At 34.5% G+C, this 20,593-nt stretch overlaps 2 protein-coding genes across 4 annotated transcripts; both read left to right on the forward strand.

Moving 5' to 3' along the window:
* Positions 1–1,183: 1,183 nt before the first annotated feature.
* LOC143462049 (uncharacterized) lies at positions 1,184–16,878 on the forward strand. Of its 3 annotated transcripts, none has more exons than XM_076960056.1 (9): positions 1,184–1,435; positions 1,511–4,080; positions 8,028–8,179; positions 8,290–8,525; positions 8,657–8,761; positions 8,913–8,989; positions 9,146–9,284; positions 13,970–14,083; positions 14,395–16,878. In XM_076960056.1, exons 2-9 carry the CDS (start codon positions 3,928–3,930, stop codon positions 15,522–15,524), a joined length of 2,106 nt encoding a protein of 701 aa, XP_076816171.1. In that variant the 5' UTR covers positions 1,184–1,435; positions 1,511–3,927; the 3' UTR covers positions 15,525–16,878. The 3 variants fall into 3 exon arrangements, with proteins under 3 accessions (XP_076816171.1, XP_076816172.1, XP_076816173.1); XM_076960057.1 differs by lacking the exon at positions 1,184–1,435 and having other exon boundaries at positions 1,528–1,673; positions 3,121–4,080; XM_076960058.1 differs by lacking the exon at positions 1,184–1,435 and having other exon boundaries at positions 2,990–4,080; positions 8,916–8,989.
* Positions 16,879–17,688: 810 nt separating this feature from the next.
* On the forward strand, positions 17,689–19,473 carry LOC143462707 (uncharacterized). The gene is made up of 2 exons (XM_076960959.1): positions 17,689–19,019; positions 19,287–19,473. The coding sequence occupies exon 1, from the start codon at positions 18,354–18,356 to the stop codon at positions 18,729–18,731; it is 378 nt and encodes a 125-aa protein (XP_076817074.1). The 5' UTR covers positions 17,689–18,353; the 3' UTR covers positions 18,732–19,019; positions 19,287–19,473.
* Positions 19,474–20,593: the final 1,120 nt, after the last annotated feature.

The raw sequence follows: 20,593 nt of genomic DNA on the forward strand, positions 1-20,593 counted from the left end.
TAGCATTTCGGTAGCGCATATATATGGTCTCATGAAAATAGTCATGCATTTTCCGGAATTTTGCTTTTTCAAATATGGTAACCCTACATTAACTGTACTGTACAGGCACTACAGGGTCTTGTGACAGGTGGAGCTATAAAAAATTACAGTATTGTGTAGTTCTTATGATAGGCCTACATAATTTTTAATTATCTACGCAATATCTGCTCATTAACGTGCCGTAACTTGGGTCAACTTAAAATTAACCAATGCAAATTAATAATTACCGCTAAATGCTGGGAAAAATATATAGCCTAATTTGAAGTTGAACAATTTTATGTAAGTCATATTGAAATAAAGTTTGTTAAACTTAAACTTAAACTTTTGTTTCATATTTCGTTATCTTTGATACGACGTTACGTGTAATCTCGATGATGGCCGCGAGCCAATAATAAACTGCCGGGCCGCAGTTGGCGCGCGGGCCGTAGTTTGGACAACCCTGGTCTAGAGTAGACACGCAATGACAAAGATTTTTTGAGTTTGGGCCACACATAATCATATAAACCATTATCACTTAAATCGTATAATTTGAATAAACAACAAGCTAATTTGGACATTACACTTGGATCATCACACAATGAATTGCGTGTCTTTTTTCAAAATCCACAAAACCCTGAATAGAGTTTTGACATACGTCGTCAAACGTTCTACGTCAAATGAACGTAGTGTGCTACCGCAACCTAGCGGATAGGTTGACGAAGGCTACCGTCCTGGTAAACAATTCGGTTCCAAGTTCAGGCAATAGCCTATCATATTACCATATAAAAAATACAAATAATGATCACCGAGCTTAAGTCACGTAAGAACTTTCCTTAGTTTTAGGATACAGTAATGAAATTTATATCATGCCATGTTGAAGTCAAGTGGCGGCAGTTCCCTATGAACTAGCCTAGGTTTAATTCGCACACAGATTTGTTGGAGGTACCCTTATTATGGGTAATTGCAACGGTAGCGCCACCCAGTACAGATGGCGAACAATATTGCGAGCGCAGCGCTCTAACCACTCTGCTCTAGAAGCAACTACTGGTACTGTATTACTGGAAGATACTAGTACCAATAATTTAATGAACGTATATCGGTACCACGGCCGACTCCAATACCTTAGCGAACAATGATAAGTTTGATTTGTAAAATAGGTCTACAGGATGTCCCAGCATGAACACCATGCTGGTAGTCAATTTAATACTTTCATACTGCAATTGGAGAGCGTCAGAACGTGGAGACTCTGTAAGAGCTTACAACCAAAACAAAGTTGCCCCATTTGAACGAAGGTGCAGCAAAAAGGTACTTTCCAGTTGGAAACTTAAACTCATTACGTCATCCTGAAAGCGCAAGAATCTTGAAGAAATCCTCTGATATCCCAGAGATACAGGGTGCCGTACCTTCTGTGAAATTGGTGTGTCAAGTTAACTAGACGATTATTTTAAGTCATTGATTATAGCCTAAGCTAAAAACGCAAGCATGTATTTAGGAGGTGGTAAGGCGGGTTGCCAATTCGCCTATGGTGAAAGTCTATGCATTAGGCCCTATTATATAGACCATGCATTGCAAAGTTAATGTTAATGCAATGATGCCATCATCAGTCAACGGATTTAAGAGACATTATGAGTATCTATGGACAGATGGATGAAGTGGTGAGTTTGTATGTAGGCATGGCGTAGTTTTTTGAGTGAAGCAAGCTAATAACTGTATAGCCTAACCTAGACCCTACAAAGAGGGTATCATGCTTGTAAAACTGCAGATTTTTTTTGAATTGTAGCCTAGACCAGGGCTTCTCAAACTTTTTTGTTCTGCGACCCCATTTTGAAAAAGATATTTATATGCGACCCCATTATGGGGACATTCACGTTAATGACATTAAAACGGGGTTAGTTCTTTTGTCTATTAAGACTAGGGTAAATTAGGATATCAATAATTTATTAATATAATATATATTAATATATATATTAATATATATTATATATTAATATATCTATTCCATCTTCATAACTACAAGTAAATCCATTATTGCAAAAATGAGTCATTATATTTTCTTTTTCTTTCTGACTTGTCTATTGTTTTCTTTGTGCTTCCATTGTTACCACATGAATCTACGAAGCCTAACCACTGATCCATACTAAATTAATCTTGTAACTGCTTTAAACTTTAGCCTAGGTTCCTTCAGAAACTAGTTACTAGGCTACTCTGAAATCGTAATGCGAGCGGTAAGGTTACTTTTGGTCAGCACGTTACAGCAATGATAGCGTAACAATGCATCAATTGTTACGATTGGTTATATTTTATCGTTCGACATTTCACACCAACGGTTGCGGTCAATCCGTCAAAAACACATTTCTTGGAAATGGATAGCCTATTAACATGACAATAAAAATATTTAATAGCCTTTTTCCATGTGCACAGGCCGGGCTGGTTGTAAAGTCATCAAGGACCGCTTACATAACGGCCCTAAAATGCAGTCATTTCCATGTGATTTTTTGAAAAACTTGGCCACTTCAGATTGACATCATGGCAAGACTACAACCTACCGGCACTAGACTAAAATTACGACCCCAAAATTTCATTACGCGACCCCATTTGGGGTCGCGACCCATAGTTTGAGAAGCCCTGGCCTAGACCAGTAATCTGTGTGACACATACGTACGAGACTCATCTTCATTAATTAAAATAATCAAACAAAGCTTTAAAGTAAAAATATCAATTAAAAGTTAACTAACAAAACGAAGTTGATTGTTTAAATGACAATTTAGCTTATATTGGCCTAGACAGCGTTTATTTCACCGGCTACCTGTGATAGAAGTTAGAAAAATCTATTTCTATAAATGACTAGCCGGAAAGTGTATTGTAGTATTGCAACATCGGAAATTGAAATTGCTAAAATTTGATATGATTTTGATTTCCTCAAAGTATAGTTTATAAAGTGAAATATACAGGATTGTTTGGAGAATGTCGTTCAATTTTAGTGGTGATAAGATGCTGCAAATAGTAGTTAAATATATACCACCACAACAAGGTTTAACCTGTTTAATGGATAAAGTTTGCTCAGTTAAAAAACTTCCTACATGATACTTTTTCTGTTTTTAGGTATGATGTAAGCTAAGCATAGACATCAATTATACTATAATGTAAACATCAACTTGTCTATACACACAATTCTGATATCCCTGAAGTCTACACTGGACGAAGTCTTGTATAACTCACAAAATAGAGAAGTGCAAAGGGTTTGGGTACAAATTAAAAATATACTTTTGAGGTTAGAAGCAGGTAATTACTTCATTGCCTCATGTACAGTAAATGCGTGGAATCATTGCATAATGCAATTCATGCTTGAGTTAGCCATGATGTGTTAAAATATGTTTTTAATAGTGTATTTGTGTTTGTCTTAAGTTGCTGTTAAGCAGAATATTGCATTGCAAATATGACAAAAATTTGATCTTTATTAAGTGATGAGAATGAGATTATTGACTGTTTGTAAAATTTTGTGATGTTTTGCGCACTTAATTAACCGGAATGTCGCTTTTTTAAATTTTATTAAGTTACATAAGTTAGTCAAGTATTTAGTTTGTTAAAATATACTTTTTATTTAAAAAATACAATTTCATTATTTGAAAATAGTTCTATTCATAACTGACCTAACAGAATGCAAAAAGTTGGCAACCACTGCCTGCAACAGATAGTGAATTCTGCCATATTTTTCTAGCTTGCTTGTGTACTGTTTGTACTCTTTCACTTGTGTGCATTGCAACTTCTAATGACTAAATACATTTTACAGTTGCTGAAAATCACACAATAAGTTGATTCTTTCGTTAGTCTACAGTGAATTTTACTTTTTGCAATATAAGTTGTATGTTTCTGAAGTGCTTGCAGTAGGCCTTCTTGCATCTTAACGCAATGATGGATCATTCACGTGGTATTTATCTGGAGATTGTTGAACAACCCAAGCAAAGAGGAATGCGCTTCCGATATGAATGTGAAGGGCGCTCTGCTGGAAGTATACCTGGAGAAAATACAACTGGTGATAAAAAGACATGGCCATCGTGTCAGGTATAATTTCTAATTCATGTTAGCATTGGTGTGGTTAGTTGGGATGCTAAGTGTGTGACGTATTTGTATTTTGTGAAGCTTACAGGGAAGGCCTGCCATTTCATGATGTGCATTTTAGAATATTCTAAAATGAACAGTAATACTTATCCAATCTTTAAAAACCAAGTTCATCCAAAACTATTTGGTTATTATTTTGGAACAGGTTTAATTTTGATTATACAGATATTTTAAATTGTCTGATATAACATTTTCGTATGCGTCTATCATACAAGGTTTAAATAAACACGATAATCACTACTACACAAAGTACGCATAAACTAAACCAATTATTTGCAAAATGAAAGCATTTAATTGTGACAGCGACTATTGCACTGATTCGCACTAAAGGGAAAAAGGTGGCAAGTGTATGTGTGACTGCACATACATTTGAAAAATTTTGTGATCAGAGCGATGAATGCAACAGTCATTGTTAAAAAATGCAATCAAGGAAGGCTTGAACACTTTTTAATGGTTTATATTAAAACCACACCTGTATAGACAAAACAAAACTTTGCTTCAATGAACCTGTTTTTGCATCAGGTTTTTTTGCATGTTATTGCACGGTACTGCACAATTTACTACAAGCGTTATGACAAGAAATTTTGAGTATATGCCATTTAGCTCTGCTTTCAGTTTCAAAGCAATTCGAATCAGTATCACTAGCTTGTAAGAAGATCCACCATATCAGACAAAACAAACTATTCACAAATACTTATAAAGCTTTTGTTTTATCACATCGTGTGGTATTTGAATGCAGTTAAAGCATAAGAGACTGATCTTTCTGGAAGTTTCTTCAAAAATTGTGGACATGGTCACTCAAAATAAAACAAAAACATATGTTTGCCAGGTGTAGCAAGTGAAGGTAATAATCTGCAGTATTTATGTTCACGATTTTTTGCTTTTAGAAGTACTGTATAGGCTGTAATTCTAACTGTTATTGTTAAAGATTACACTAGGTTTTAAAAGAACTGATGAAATAGGAGTTCAAAGGTTGACATCATTTAATGCAAACAAAGCCAAGTAACCATAGTCAAGTTATTCTCGGTTGCGAGAACAAACATCCACATAGGAGAATGTACAAAAGTAAGCAGAATGAACATTTAAACAGAAATTTTGTGCTATCAATCTTCACAGGGATGCTGCTTAATTGGTCTTTACGTTTGTTTACCTTGATTTTAAAGCAAATGAGGCAGCGAGCTCGCTAAGTTAAACAAACATAAAATCCATTCGTGAAAAATCTTTGTGTGAATCTATCCTTAAATTTTTAGTTTACATAAAATTATACTGATAACTGTGAATGTTTATGAAAAATGCCTAAATTAACCTTTCATAGTCTCTGATACCAGATATTTATGAAAAACAAAGGTATATTGTTGTTACTATTCATTCAGAAGAGTAAGTATTCCAAAGAAAGATTTGAAATTCTGGATTTTAAAAAGTATTTTAAAATAGTTATTTATTATATATACTATGCATATGTCTAGTTATGCGCAGGTAGAGTTTGTTAATTCAAAGTCAGGTGCGCCGAGATTTTTCTTGTCTTTTGCTCATAACTAGGCTTACAATAGATGTGGTTTGAGAGCAAGTCCTGGGAGCCGTTCCACATTTTTTATTCTCCAGAATTATTTTTCTTTGATAATGATATTCTAATGTAGTATACGTGATTTTCAAGTTTTAAAAACTCTTTTTTCATTGATAATAATTAATTAATAGTCAGTGTAAGTTAGTTTGTTATCATTAAAGAGGTAATTTGAGCTGCTTGCCAACAGTTTAAAACTTGAAGTTGTCGCACATTCTGATTTTCTTATATTTTGTTACATTTGCTGCTGAATACGACACAATCAATGTAAAATTTGCCACATGTTTTTGGAGATAGTTACCAATTTTATGACTAGTTTATTTTGTTAGTATTATTATTATTAATGCATGTGATGTTCCTATTCGCATAACCCACAACCAAAGTTTAAATCGTCTCATTATGCTCCCCACGATTCATAATTTATTACAGTTTTATATGATATAAACTACAAAGCCAATGTTATAATGTTAATGAGTTATCCCACCAATTTAAGATTCTTTTTTCAATGTAAACAACCAATGTTTACTAAACATTTACTGCATATTGAATGAAACTCTAGTTTTGAAAATATCATAATGATATGAATTGCTATTGTATTATTCTGGTGTGTTGCTGCTAAAACCACTGGAGTTTTGCGGTTAGCAGATGGCGAATAAGGTGGTCATGGTACTTTTTTGTAATTAATTGCAAACAGAAATCAGTGTGGAACATTGCTCTGTGGTTACCAAACAACGCATGTACAAAGTGACATCAGATGAAAATATAGATAATTTAATTATTATGACTTGTGAACGCTACAAATGCAACAAATAGCAGAGATGAACAGTCTTTTATGTTCTAATATGAATAAAATGTGTTGCCAACTACACAATAAAAAAAAAAATTAATTATATAGTTGTGTATAGTTTAGCATTTTAGTTACTCAATTTTAAGAGCAATTTGTCAGTTGACAAATGGTGTCACATGTCAGCCATTGTTTTTCAGCGCCCCTTGGGGGCGTTTGTGACCACGAAAGGGGCGCTGGCCACAAACTGGGCGATTGGGGGGCACCGAGAGTAAATTGGGGCAGTTACAAAAACCGAATGACAAAGTGATTTTTAGTCATTTTTTCTCTTCAAAGCAAATACGAAGTAGACCGATGATGACTGTAGGAGGATGCAGTTACAAAAAATCTTTGTTTGACTGAACTGAACTGAACTGAACTTTGACTGGAATGGTGGACGGTGTGATAATGCTACCTGCCTGCTACTTAGTTTTGATTTGATGGCAAGACTTACGCTTGTAAATTTTGTAAGAAAAGCAATTACACAATTCAAAGGAGGAATTTCTTGCAATGTCAGTTTTGTTTGTCAAAATTGACCCATTATATGTTGAGTAATTGTAGAAAGTACCATCATTGTAAAAATTTTAGACTAATTTTAGTGCTGGTTTTGCAAACGTGCACATGCTTTTTTCCCACTTCTCGAATGTGTAATAAATTCGTTTTTACTTTTTTTTGAATGGGTGTTTGATAGGCAATAAGTTGTCCTGAGGGCACTATCCGAAAAAAGTTTGGGAAACACTGCTCTATAAACATTCAATTAAGCAGAAATCGTTTTCATATGGTACGTATTTAACCCGTAGATGGTCTTCAGTTATAGATTTATATTTAACTCTCTTCAAAAACGCGGTCTTTTTCAAATTTTGTAAGGTTTTTTAAATATTGAGCCTGCAAAGTTCAGTGATAATTAATTAAATTATAATTATTATTATTATTAATTATTAAAAATTAGGTTGCATTTTTGTTTTCATTTTTTACAACTCTGTGCTGACTGCATGAGATTGTTACTGAATTCAGGTCATGGGTTGAATAAAAGCTTCATGGAAAACTAATGTGTGTATGTCTGTTGGAAAGTACCACTGTGCTGTCTGCGCATACACATGATGACAAATATTTGCATAATGAGGAATCCTTGCTGAGACTAAGTCAGGTTATAAATATCATAACTTCAAAATTTCAGATAAAAGCTCTGATAAAAACACCTCATTTTATTTACATTGTATTCCAATTAGAAATGCATAGGTATACTCAAAATATTGGTTTAAGAAAGTATATATATATGGAAGTTGCTGCATACTGTATACCCAGTATATATAGTTTATTTAATGTCATTAAGCACACAAGTCCATCCCACTTCGCTTATATGCAATCTGGCATGTTTTCAACTGCTTACATTTGTCAAAAACAACAGTTTAGTATGATCAATGGTGCTTAACTTAAAAGCAAAACAATCAAATTAAACTTTATAAAGTATCAATTTATTAAGCACTTTAATCCACTGTGATATAGATTGTCAACTACAGAGGGTTGGCTGTCATGAGGGTTTCACTTGTTAATAAGGATGATCCACCAAAGCCACATCCTCACAGTTTAGTTGGCCGTGACTGCAGCAATGGAGTATGCCAAGTGAATATTGATCCTGGAAATGGCATGTTGGGAGTGTAAGTGTTTCTTAGGGTTGCTAATGCTGTAGATGCATAAACTTAACGTTCTGAGTTATATTTCATACATGTTTTTGTAAATGTTGGAGCTAAATGATTATATTGTGCAGATTTCCTAATCTTGGCATACAGTGCGTTCGAAGAAAGGAAGTAAGTGCTGCTATCCGGGAACGTTTGCAACATGGTATTAATCCTTACGGAACAGCCATTGATGGAGATGAAAAGGCGGCAGTTGATGTTGATCTTAATATTGTGAGACTCTGTTTTGAAGCTTTTTTGCCAGATCGAGATGGAAATTACACTCATAAAATTGGACCAGTTACATCAAACCCAATTTTTGACAAAAGTTTGTAGTTTTTGTTTTCATGACACTCAGACAGTAATAATTAGTGACTTACCGACAAAAAAGTATTATACTTTAGGAAACTTTGATGTATGCCGTTTAAAATTGTTTTATTTTAACATTGGTGTTTTTAGAAGCAACAAGCTCTTCTGTTTTGAAAATATGTCGCGTTGACAAAACACATGGCAGTGTTCAAGGAAATGATGAAATATTTTTGTTATGTGACAAAGTTCAAAAAGGTGAAGTGTTAGATTACAAGTTTTTTTTCCTAATTGGTTGCTTAATTTGATGGAATTGCAAAAGTGAATTTTTTCATTTAGGTGGTTGTTCTGCTTAGAAGAGTATAATACTTTACTTTCGCAAATTGAGAACATATGTTTTGTTTTTCAGAAGATATTCAAGTTGTGTTTTGTCATAAAGGCTGGGAAGCTTATGGTGAATTTTCTTCTGCTGATGTTCACAGACAGGTTTGTTTTTTACTATGCATTTACACTATATTGACATAGTTGTAAGTTTAAATGGAGTCTGTTAAGTCTGTGTGTCTATGACCTGCAATTGTATAGAAACACATGCTTATATGATTCAATTATGTTTTAACTTCATTGACTTTTTGGTTTTGCCAGGTTGCAATAGTATTTAGAACGCCACCATACAGAGATGACACCATCCAACAAAGTGTTGAAGTTGAGTTCATGCTAAGAAGACCATCTGACTCACAAACGAGCGCCCCAGTTGCCTTTACCTATCTTCCTCGTCAACATGGTGAACATTGCTGTTCATTTTTACTAATCCACATAGTTGTAATGGGTACTATAGTGATAATGTGATATAGTTTCAATAGACCTAATTATTCTAAAAACCTTATGACTCAATATCTGTAAATTTAAAGTACTTAAATACCTGAGTTAGCATTAAAATATGAATTTTTCTGTCCTGTTTATATCTTTGTTTGGGTATTTTTGAAAAGATATCCATTATTCAGATAGCAAACCAACTATATGTTGGAATTGGTTTTATTATTCACATCATATTCAACTTGCCATTGATCAGTCAAGTATAAAAAATAAAAACTGTACATATTGTGCAGCACGTTTTTGCGGCATAGTTCTAAAAACTGTACATGTTGTGGCAGCACACTTTTGCGGCATAGTTCTAGTTTCCAAAAATTTGCAAAATTGATTTATTTAACTCACTAAAACAAGTCAGTATACGTAAGAACATATTCAATTTTATAACAAGTTTATCCTTTAAGATGGTTGTCATGTATAAGGTAATTTGTTGTGCAATTGTGTCAAAATAGCATTGTAAATATTTTTTCGCACATAATATTTACTAAGGCTTTTTACATATGTACATTTGATTAAATTGTTCTTGTCACAAACTAAGTTCCATGATCATTCATACTACAGCATTATTTGCAGCCATGAAAAGGTAAAGTATCTTACTTATTATAAGTTGATGGGTGAAGCTTCTTGAAAATGGAGTTTTGCTGTCAATTTCTATTGTCAGGCAGAAATTTTCTAACTGTGTTAAAGACTGTTGAAAACAATTTTTGACTTCTGAAAGCAAAACAGATTTTGTATTAATGTCTTAGGAATTTCCCCGACCACTTTTGAAACCATTATCTATTTTAAAGCATTACAGAAAATTAATGCGTTGTAGAGCGTAATGTTACATATATAAAGAGCCTAATTTTGTTTTTGCCTGTAGATTTAACCCCATTAGTTTAAAGCAAAAGTAAGAAAATATTATAAGTGCATAAAATTGGATAGCTCTTGATTTATACCAATTTCAGGAAATTTGACTTATTCGCAGCCTTTGGTTGCAGCTACTGTGAAAATATGTATGTTACCACACTTTCAGGCCTGGCTTCCTATGTTCATTACTTACTGCTTTTCCTTATTCTAAGTGTAATGCTTTGTTAGCAATAATGTTGCCATAATTCAGAAAGCCTTGTAAGTCAGCTAATTTACTACTTTGTAGAGTGTTTGGTATGTATCAATTATCTAGTATTTGTGTGAATTAGCTTTTAATGGATAATTATATAATTTGGGCAGGAATTTTTGTTGTTTTTGCGAAAATTCAGGCTGCATAATCTAAAATAAAACTAAGATGTTTGAAAACTATTTGCATTTTCCTGCTTTGAGGTTGAACTCAGACACCACAGCATAATGAAATAATTTGCTTTTGAAAGTACAATATGAAGTTCATCCTTTTAAGCAAGAATGCGTTTAGTTTTCATGTCATCTCCATAGTTTTGTGGATGAGAAAAAAAGGAGAGGGTGTCTGGGTTGAGCTAGAAAGCAGGAAAGTGCAGATCTATGCATAGCTATACTAACGTAGGCATCATATTGACTAGAAAGTTGTGTTACAGCCATGCTCTTGGATAGATAGTGATGAAAACGAACTCAGGCTGACCTTTCAGTTGTCAATGAAGCAGACATTCGATATGCTACGAAAAGGAGTCAATGCCAATTCTTTTACTGTTGAGAATATACAGTATTTATGAGCGAAGTCGCAGCATCTTTGATTTTGTTTGCGTTCTCTCGGCTAGTCACTTGTAAATATCAGCATTTTGTGCATTCTGTGTTTTTTATAACATTTGCTTCACCAAGGAGATCAATTTATATATTCGCTGTTGTAAACACAATTTAGTGCCTTTTACATGGTTGTCAGAACGTAATCAGTGTTTTGCTTATTATAGCTCATCTACTCCAATGTTTTGGTACATATTTTGCTTTTTTGTTATTTTAAACTTATTGAAACTCTATAATAACAAAAAACGTTGCTTGAAAACCTCATTAAAACTTTGTAAACAACTTTGGTGTTTTGGAAGTATGTAAACAACAGAAACTAAATAACACCTTCGTCGCGACATTGTTGCTCCGATTATAAATAAATCTTTTCTTTTTTTCGGAATAGAACGCTTTGCACTTTTGGTGCAAAAGTTAGTGTACTTGACAAACAAACTTTATATTGGAATCACTTTGCAATGTTTTTAAATGTGATTAGGAAATTTATATTCATTAATATGATAACTATGCAAACTGTGTTGGTTACAGATAATTTTATGTTTTTCAGTAGTTGGCATATAATCTGAAACTGTTAACCCTAAAGCAATTGCGTCTACTTTATTAAAATTTAATAATGATCCCACGAGTTAATCCTGTTACAATATATTTTGGGTTTAATGTGAAGTATTACATTACATGGGGTCGTTAAAATGTGTCTCTGGTGTTATTAGAATTGCTTTTAATTTTTATTGTAGTTGTATTTCCATATGGTTATTCATGTTTTATGGTTCTTGGTGCATTCAAATTATTTTTTTACGTTATTGAAAAAAGGAGCTTTCATATACACCGACTTGTGATAATTTGTTTACGAACTAGCTCAAAATCTGTTCAGGTGAAACGAACTGTTTTTATGATGACAAATTTTGGAATTTATTCTACTGGCATTTCAAATAAAAAGAATAGTAAAAATACTAAAAAGGTGAACAAAAAATGGAAAAACATTCCAACATGAAACACTTTTTTATTGACTAGGTGACATGTTATGGTTTAATGCCAGCACTTTTTGATGAGATGAGATTATGCTGTTTACATTTGTTTTGTTTAATATTTAGCAAACATCAGATAAATTATATTGTCATGTATCAGTTTGGTGCACTTTTGGTTGATATCTATACAACAAAGTCTGTTTGTTGTTACAGGACTTTGTTGTTACACAATTTTTTTGTCATTTCTTCTCGTATATTGTAGTTGGTTCTAGTTGTTTTCAAAACTAGTTCTCAACATATATGCATATTGTAACGCCAAGTGTATATGTATTTATGTGCTATTTTACCATATGAATATACGCAATTGCAAGAATTACAAAACATTAAAGCAAAATGCTGAAAACATATCAATGGCAGAAACGATGCATGAAACTATGGATTTCACTATATGTCTTGGCAAATAGTTCCCTCTTAATAAGTACCTTAATACTCAACCTTGTAGTTTTACTTCAAATAATAATTTTTTTCTCAAAATAACCCTCGTTTGCCAAAACAACACTCAAATAGTGCCGATGCAAAATAACAATAGCTACATAACATAACAGACATAACAACTACTTCAATACAGAAAATGTATCAAAACAACGGTTGTAAAAATGGCGACTTCTACACTAAAGTGTTTCACTAAACAGCAAAAAAATAGCGCAAAGTGCATAATGCATAAAAACCTACAAAACCAGGCATATATTTCATGTTAACTCTGTTCTTTTTTTATCCATTTTAATTTTGTATTGTTAGCCAATTTCATATAGTTACTGCTTTCAAATTACTGTTTTGATTTTCATGCTCTTATGACAATTTGCTTTTCTGCCCGTAACTGCACTATAACGGGTTTCTCTTAAAATATATAATCGGTAGTTAATATATCCATGCATGTTTGATTTCAAAACAACTTGTGGAACAATATGTGCGGTTGAAAATGCCAAAATATGAAGAGTTGCAAATAAATCTGTTCCAGTACTGTTTAGTTAATGCAGGTTGTGTTAGCAAAAAAATGTATAGCAGTGTTGTTTGTTAAATCATATTTCGTAATTGAACTAAAAGGCAAGTTCTTACTGTGCATAGCTTAGTGCAGACAACAAATGAGATTGACATTTGTGATGATTAGTTTATAATGGCTTATTATTTTAGTTCAGAAAAGGTTGAAGTTTTGTTCGTAATAAAAACTATTTTAAAATTGATGACAGAATGGGATTGTCTACCCATAAAAGCAAATTGAATTTGAAATAGAATATGTCATCTGACATGTTATCATTTGTGGTTGTTAACTCGAAGTGAAAGGAGTCATTATATAACATTAAGTTAGCCGGTTAGCCATTAAGTTGGGTTAGCTGAACTTTTGAGTTAGGTATAATGGAGACGTTTTATAGAAAGCTTTCATTTTTGTTACTAATTTCAATAACTGTTATCATTTCTATGATTTTACATATTTTCAAACTTTTTACATATTTATAACACTAGGCATTAGGAAATAGATTTGTTATGATTTTTTTTTTGTGAAGTAAAAATCACTTATTTGACCAATCCTTTTTTTCTGAATGCTGAATAGTGGCAGAAATGTACAGCAATAGCAACCAATGAGAAAAACACCATATTATTAAAAGTTGTGCGACCTTCCTTTTGTACTTTCACGTTGGTATTGAAAAAAATTTTCATCATTTAATAGTGAAACTATTTTTAGGGTAGGTTTTGCCATTCCCTATGGTGCTCTAGTTAGCGGTGTTTACTGCATAAGCTTGTAGTGATGTATCTGCTAATAGAGCATAATTGTCGCTATAAATCACTTGCGTGGCAAGATTAAACCAAGTGTATGAGCGTCTTAGCCAGTTGTATATTTAAAACTTTGTTGTTTCATAAATATGTAATACTTAAATAACTGTATATACAGATATCCAATCAGCATCACGCCATTTTTCGCAATCATTAACACGAGTCATTGCTGGCGAATCAGATCCCAGAAAGAACTTCATTCGCAAGCGTATTGAATCCAGAGCAAGAACAGGTTACAATGAAGATTCACTTTACTACTACTTTTTTGGTGTATTCCAACAAATGAGCAATTGTGTAATAAATAATTTTATAAACTCAAGGTTATTACAAACAGTAAAAGCTGGAGTTCACACCGAATATTTCTCAACTTCATTTGAATGTAATTTGTGCTTTTATAATAATTAAGTATGCTTTGTTTAATTCTAACACATGGCCAGCGAGTTCGGATGACAGTGCAAAGTAGTGCCTTCTCTACTTGTGCTCTGACATCTTATCTGAATGACTGAGTAATATCTGGCTCACATGATGGTGTTTTTGTTTCAGCTGTAAGAAGGCACCCAGGTAGTTTCTCATCTGTTTCACACAACATTCATCCAGCTCGATTCAATTCATCAAGGTCTCCAGCGAGAATTATGAAGCGCCCAATGTCTAATAAAGATCCTCCACCGATATGGGACATACCTGTTGATTCAAAACAAAGCATTTTCTCAACAACTTCTTCAAATCCTGGACTAAGTAGTTCCCCTTTCAATAACCTCTTGGGGAGAGATTTCAAACAAGAAAAAATGTACAACTCTCAAGCCTCAGACCAGTGGCCAAATCAAAGTATACCATTTCCAAGCTCTCAGCCTGCACACCCAGACATTCCTCCCACACAGAAATACATTGATATGTTTAATCAAGACGTGGTTGACTTTTCAATTAATAACACTGAAAATTTAACAAGAAATGCAGTTTTACCAGTCATAGAGGCTACGCCATCATTTAATGAGGTGCTTAACTTAGATAGTTTTCCAAGCATAGGTCCTGAAGCAACGTCTCAGGTTTTAAATGGTGATTTAACCTCCACCACAACACAGCAGCTTTTAGAGAACCCTGATCTTGCAGAAAGCAGGGTAGATCCAAAGCATATTTCCTTGAGCAACTTGTTTCCAAGTGAGCTTGATGAGCTGACTGAATGCATGCAACATCACTGCAGCATTGATAATGAAACTGCTCTGCAACCATCAAGCAGCCAACAGCAGCCTTTCCTTAATCTTCCTAACGAAAACAACTTAATGAGCATTAGTGAGGATAGAAGCATGCTAACAACCACAAACAATATGCAGCAGCATCTGTCTTCGATTATGTCACCGCCTCAACCTATTGGAATGCCGTTACCGCACCCCATGCCAGGGAATACATCTGTAGCTCAAAATGCCAATCCAAATTCAGATTTTTTTCAGGATACCCAACAAATGTTATCTCCATCGCAGCCATCACCACACCCTGTGTTATCACCACCAGCAACAGGAATGGCTGCTGGTTATCACTTCCAATCTCCAACTGCTCCATACAATCATAATTATCGTATGGTTAACACCAATAACAATCACCAGCATACTGGAGACGAAGATGTCATTGACACCTTTCTCAGAGGTTTAAATGGACCAGAGGGCAGCAGGAATGGTTAGCTTGAAAGGAAGTTATTTCTAAATTTGTCATTAAGGGGTTGAGCACCAGATAGAGTAAGTATTTCAAGTTGTTGGGACAGTAAAGTTTTATCAAATTAGAAGTATCCGTTTCTGGGTTATTCTTTTAGCAATTGTGTTTGGAGAAGAATGATGAACAATTTGAAAGTTTGTTGACATCGTGTTTTAATGATCTTATTATTGTATAATGTGTTATTCCTATATTGTTAGTTGCAAGTTTAATGAAATTTGCAATTCGAGATGATGTTGATGCAAGTATTTACATGTGATAATTTGTGTGTTTTATTCTGTTGCACTTATCACTTTTAGCAAAACTGGTCAGTGTATAGAATGTAAATTTTTGATCTCACGATTAACACTTGAAAGTTTTATTGCTGTTGTAAATCCCAGGATGTATATAGTGGTACTGACCAAACACTTTAGTTGCCTTAATTGAAGTTGTTACCTGAACAACATCGACCTTAAACATTAATACATGATTTTGTTAAAATATGTTATACACAAAGAAATTCTGACGAGGAATTCTCTTGGCTGTTTTAGTGGTCGGTTTATCATTTACATGGCATTCAAGTTTTACTTGCCAGCAAAGCACATCACTTAGATAGATGTGTATGCACTTAAAGTGCTAATCTAGTTGATGTAAAAATAAAACTGTGAGATGTGTATCAGGTTATTTGTCTAATTTTGATGCTTGTTTCAGCTACAAACATTTGCTACTATTTTGTGTTTTCACAAAGATAAAAAGTGATTTAAAGTAAACAATGGCAACTCCTAGTACAGTCACCGTTTCAAAAATGTTCCTTTATCCAATAGTTTCAATGGGTGTCAGGCGATTTGTTTCATTCATATTTATCTGTTGTCTTAGCCCTGAGATTTTTTGTTGTTATTGAAATTTAACTGCCCGTGCAAAAAGATAATTTCAACTAAAGTTTGCTTTAAGTGATAAACCGTAACAAGTCCTGCAACTAAAGACACATATGCATCTTTGGTGATTTCTTGTAGATGTAGCAGAACATATGCTGCCTTTGCCATGATCATGTACATCTGAAACTGAAACGTTTATATACTACTTTGTATAGCTATATTTTACGATTTCGATTAGATTCAGCGACAGCCTTTTTGATTGATAATTAATAATAATCGATGTGTAGTTTTAAAATTTGTACATCAATTCACTGCCTTTGGTTGGGGAATGCGTGAAAGTACAAAATGGCAGTAGATTTCTGAATGTTCCTTCATTTTATAGCGTTTTCTTTTGTGTATCATTTCTGTACATGTTGTTTGTCGTACATAAAGTTTTCTGAACGACCAAAAATATAAACATTGCATCAATGAATGCGTTTTTGTTAGCTATACGTAAACATATTTTATTTCACAACGCTTGTCTTAATAATTACAATTTTCACCGTAACGAATCAAGTTTGACAAAAAAGATGCTCCTAAAGTCATAGAAACCCCTTTGGTTTCGTAATCTAACGCGTTTTATACTGATAAAAATTTATCTACGTTATTGCAGACTGTTTAGTTTCCTTCATTATGATGATTATGCTTTAAAATCACAAATCACTAACTCAGAGGAAGCCGAATACCAAACACAAAATGAGTAAGCTGATAACCATTTGTGGACGTTTTATCCCTGCATGATGATGATAATTTTTTTCTGTACTATTTCATTATTTTTATTTTTATCTCTAAACTTATTAGAAAAAATGTTTCAATTTTTACCGTGACTGCAAGGACATTGACGTTAAAGCCCCAAAGCCAAAAAAATAGCTTTAAAACTACAAGGGGACATTGGAGGCGCTTAAAACTACAGTGCGAATTTTAACAAATTTGCATTTTCCAAACAAGAAATTTAAAAGAATTGGAACAAACTTACAAAAGAAATTAGCAAATAGAAATACCCAGATAGGAAATAAGCTAACTGCATTCATTTAAACAAGTATATGTCAAACCGAAAATTCCAAACTGGAAGAAGAAAAAATCGGATTATCCTTGAATAGCGACTAATTCCCATATACTTGTTCGATGTCCAGTGGCACTACTGTTGTAATGCCCTTTGGCAATAATGGCAGAGCCTGTTCGTGTTTACACGCTACACAAAACAAACATTGCATACGTGTGAATATTATTAAGTACTCGCAGTTTTTCAGGACAGTAGTTATTCACTGCATGGTTCATGCTAAGAGGGAAGTTTTATGGTATATATCAGGGATGTGCCGCGAGGAAGATTATTCGGGTTCGTGCGAACCCGAATATCATGAAGGTCGACACGAACGAATCCCGAATCTATTCGTATTAGAATCAAACAATAAAATTTCATCTAAAATTTGTGAAGTCTTGCTTGTAACATGATGTAATCGATAAACAAATCGCTTTCTTTCGACAAATAGTGTTTAAAAAAGGATTGAAAGAGCAAAATCGTTAGGAAAACGACCTTCGTTATAAGTACTGCTGACTCTAGTTTAGCTTTGTCGGGAAACTAGATCATCATTTTTAACAAAAGTCAGTAAATTTATAGGTAATATTGTATTCGGGTTCGCCATTGTTGGTATTCGTGTTCGCCCGAATCTTCCATAGGCCTAAAGGCGATATTCGGCGAATCTATTCGGGTTTGGGTTCGTATCGGCCCATCCCTAGTATATATTCATTTATGGAAGTTTTATGTTACATGGCATGGTATGGTAGGTCCCTCGTGTATTTGGTTCCTGCTTTGAGATTAGCTTTATAGCTAAATGCTCAAATAGTCACGTGGTTTGAGATATGCCCAGACGAAGAAAAAGTTGCGTTCTCTGCTAGCTGAGGTACTACATGCTCAAGTTGAACCCTGACAAAACAGAACTTATACTTTTTTACTCTGAGCTGTCACCCGCACTGAGATTTCCATCATCTCAAAGCGGAACTTTGCTAAACCTTAGCCCGTCTTCATATGTTAAAAGCCTGGGAGTTTATCTGGATTGGTCACTGTCAATTACCAAAAAAGTTGACAGCATTGCCAAATCGTGTTATGTCCACATCAGAAAAACCGGAAGAATTCATCGTCATCTGTCGGCGAAATCCTGCGAAAGTTTGGTTCACGCGCTGGTTAGGCTACATCGCGACTCCACTATTGCAATGCTATACGCTATGGCTTACCGCATCAGATGCTGGTCCGTCTGCAACATGTATAAAATATCGCCGCAAGGCTGATTCTTCGTTTAAAAAAATCTGAGCACATTAAGCCTGCCTTCGGGTCACTGCCTTGGCTACCTGTTGAGTTCAGGTCGCGATTCAAGATTTTATTTATTGTTTTTAAAGCTCTAAGCGGTGTGTGGCCCGATTATATCACCAAACGTTTCTGCTGCTATCGCCCAACGAGAGTTCTGCGATCCCAATCTAGCAAAGCTTCCTGCAAGTTCCACCTTGTGGGACCGCGATGAACGGTACAGAAATTTTTCCGCAGCTGCTTCCAGGGCGTGGAACAATCTACCGCAGCAGGTGGGCAACGCTAAACCCGCACTGCTTTCAAGAAATCACTGAAAACATACCTCTTTCACTGTGCTTATCAGTCCTAAGCTTTTTATCTATGCCAACTTAGGCTATTATGGCTGTTTTTACTGATCGTTTATTTATGATATACCGAACTCTTATTAGAACTATTATTATGTATATGTTAAGTGCATTTGAGTCGCTATTTTTCTTACCGAAATGTACAAATATAATTTTTATTATTTTATTATTATTATTATTGTTACGCCATTTTAGACCATGAAAATTCAAATTTTTCTGGGGGAGCATGCACTCGGAACTCCAAGGATAGATTGATACGTTTCCTGTACTTTCAGTTGGCTGCAGTAATTCTCACATGCCAATTATTGACAATGAAGTTCTTCACAGAAGTATTGAATCTATTCTGAATTATATGCGACTCCTTAATAAAGTCAAATATTTCGTTGAAGCCAGCTTGGTCATTCTAAACTAAATGTCAGTTGACTACAGATAGCCACGTTATGGATAGGAGAAAATAGGGCATAGATACGGATCATATATGAAAAGTAACATGGTCATGCCCAAAAAAAGTTTATGGACCACTGCTGTATATACTCCGCCAGAACCAACTTTGAGTGCAGGTATGCGCAGAGAGTTAATTGCGGGATGATGTAGAGAGCTTTAATGTTTGCAGTATAGCTTAGTACGATGGTAAAGCATTTTTCGTTGCATAAAAATGTGACAGTTAGCTTCGTAACATACCACTACGTTTAGCTTCACTGCTTGAAGCAATGTTTTGCAAATGGAAAGCTAGGATTAATCATGAGTTTATTGGTTTTAAAACTTTCAAAAAAATGGCGTACCTCTCGCCCCTTCTGGCCCCACCAAACATAAGTGGAGCGGTTGGTCAGGTCCACCAGGTCCCCCAAAACCTATAAGGTCATCACTGGCCCTTCAGTAAGGCTAAGATGCTTGTTCCCGTTTAGAGGTCCTGGTGAATAGTTCCAAATCGGACAATACCAGGCTATATAGGCTTAATTGTAGAGTGTTCTACTGTATTCTTGTACAGTACGAACCGGACTGGTGGGGTAGGCTGGAAATGCAAAGTCCTTTATCAATTTGTCACATGTAAAAAAGCGTAGCCTACCTTCATCTTAAACCAAAAGCTCTTTAACCCCCGCCCGGTTCCTTCGTTCGTATGGGACATAAATTTAGCCTTGCAAAGACAAATTTAGTGAAATAGCGACATAAATATTCAATATACTGTAGCCTATTTGTTTCTTTCAAGTAGAAAAGGTATATAATGGATAACGAAAAGACGTTTAAAAGCGGCTATTGAGCTCTGCATCAAGACAATCGATTGTTATCTTATTAAATTAGCTAGTTGAAACGCCCGAAAAGCAAAGCCAATGTCGAGAAAATTTCTTCTGCAGAATTAGCTTGCTACTTGAGGTGAAATGAACTTCGGTACAAATAGAATTACAGCAGTTTGGGTGACATTTTAACCCACCGATTAGTGGCACAGATATGCCTGCCGGCCATCATGACAGTGACAACTGATGTATGCATGATAACATAGCAAA

Source organism: Clavelina lepadiformis, chromosome 6, assembly GCF_947623445.1.
Source record: "Clavelina lepadiformis chromosome 6, kaClaLepa1.1, whole genome shotgun sequence".
NCBI classification, from domain to species: Eukaryota; Metazoa; Chordata; class Ascidiacea; order Aplousobranchia; family Clavelinidae; genus Clavelina; species Clavelina lepadiformis.

Excerpts from the sequence above, each read along its gene's own strand:
- LOC143462049 (XM_076960056.1), top strand. The coding sequence starts at position 3,928 with ATGATGGATCATTCACGTGGTATTTATCTGGAGATTGTTGAACAACCC. Across the intron at positions 8,526-8,656 it reads AAACCCAATTTTTGACAAAA|AAGCAACAAGCTCTTCTGTT; the intron begins GTTTGTAGTTTT and ends TGGTGTTTTTAG. Across the intron at positions 8,762-8,912 it reads ATGTGACAAAGTTCAAAAAG|AAGATATTCAAGTTGTGTTT; the intron begins GTGAAGTGTTAG and ends TTTGTTTTTCAG.
- LOC143462707 (XM_076960959.1), top strand. The coding sequence starts at position 18,354 with ATGCTCAAGTTGAACCCTGACAAAACAGAACTTATACTTTTTTACTCT.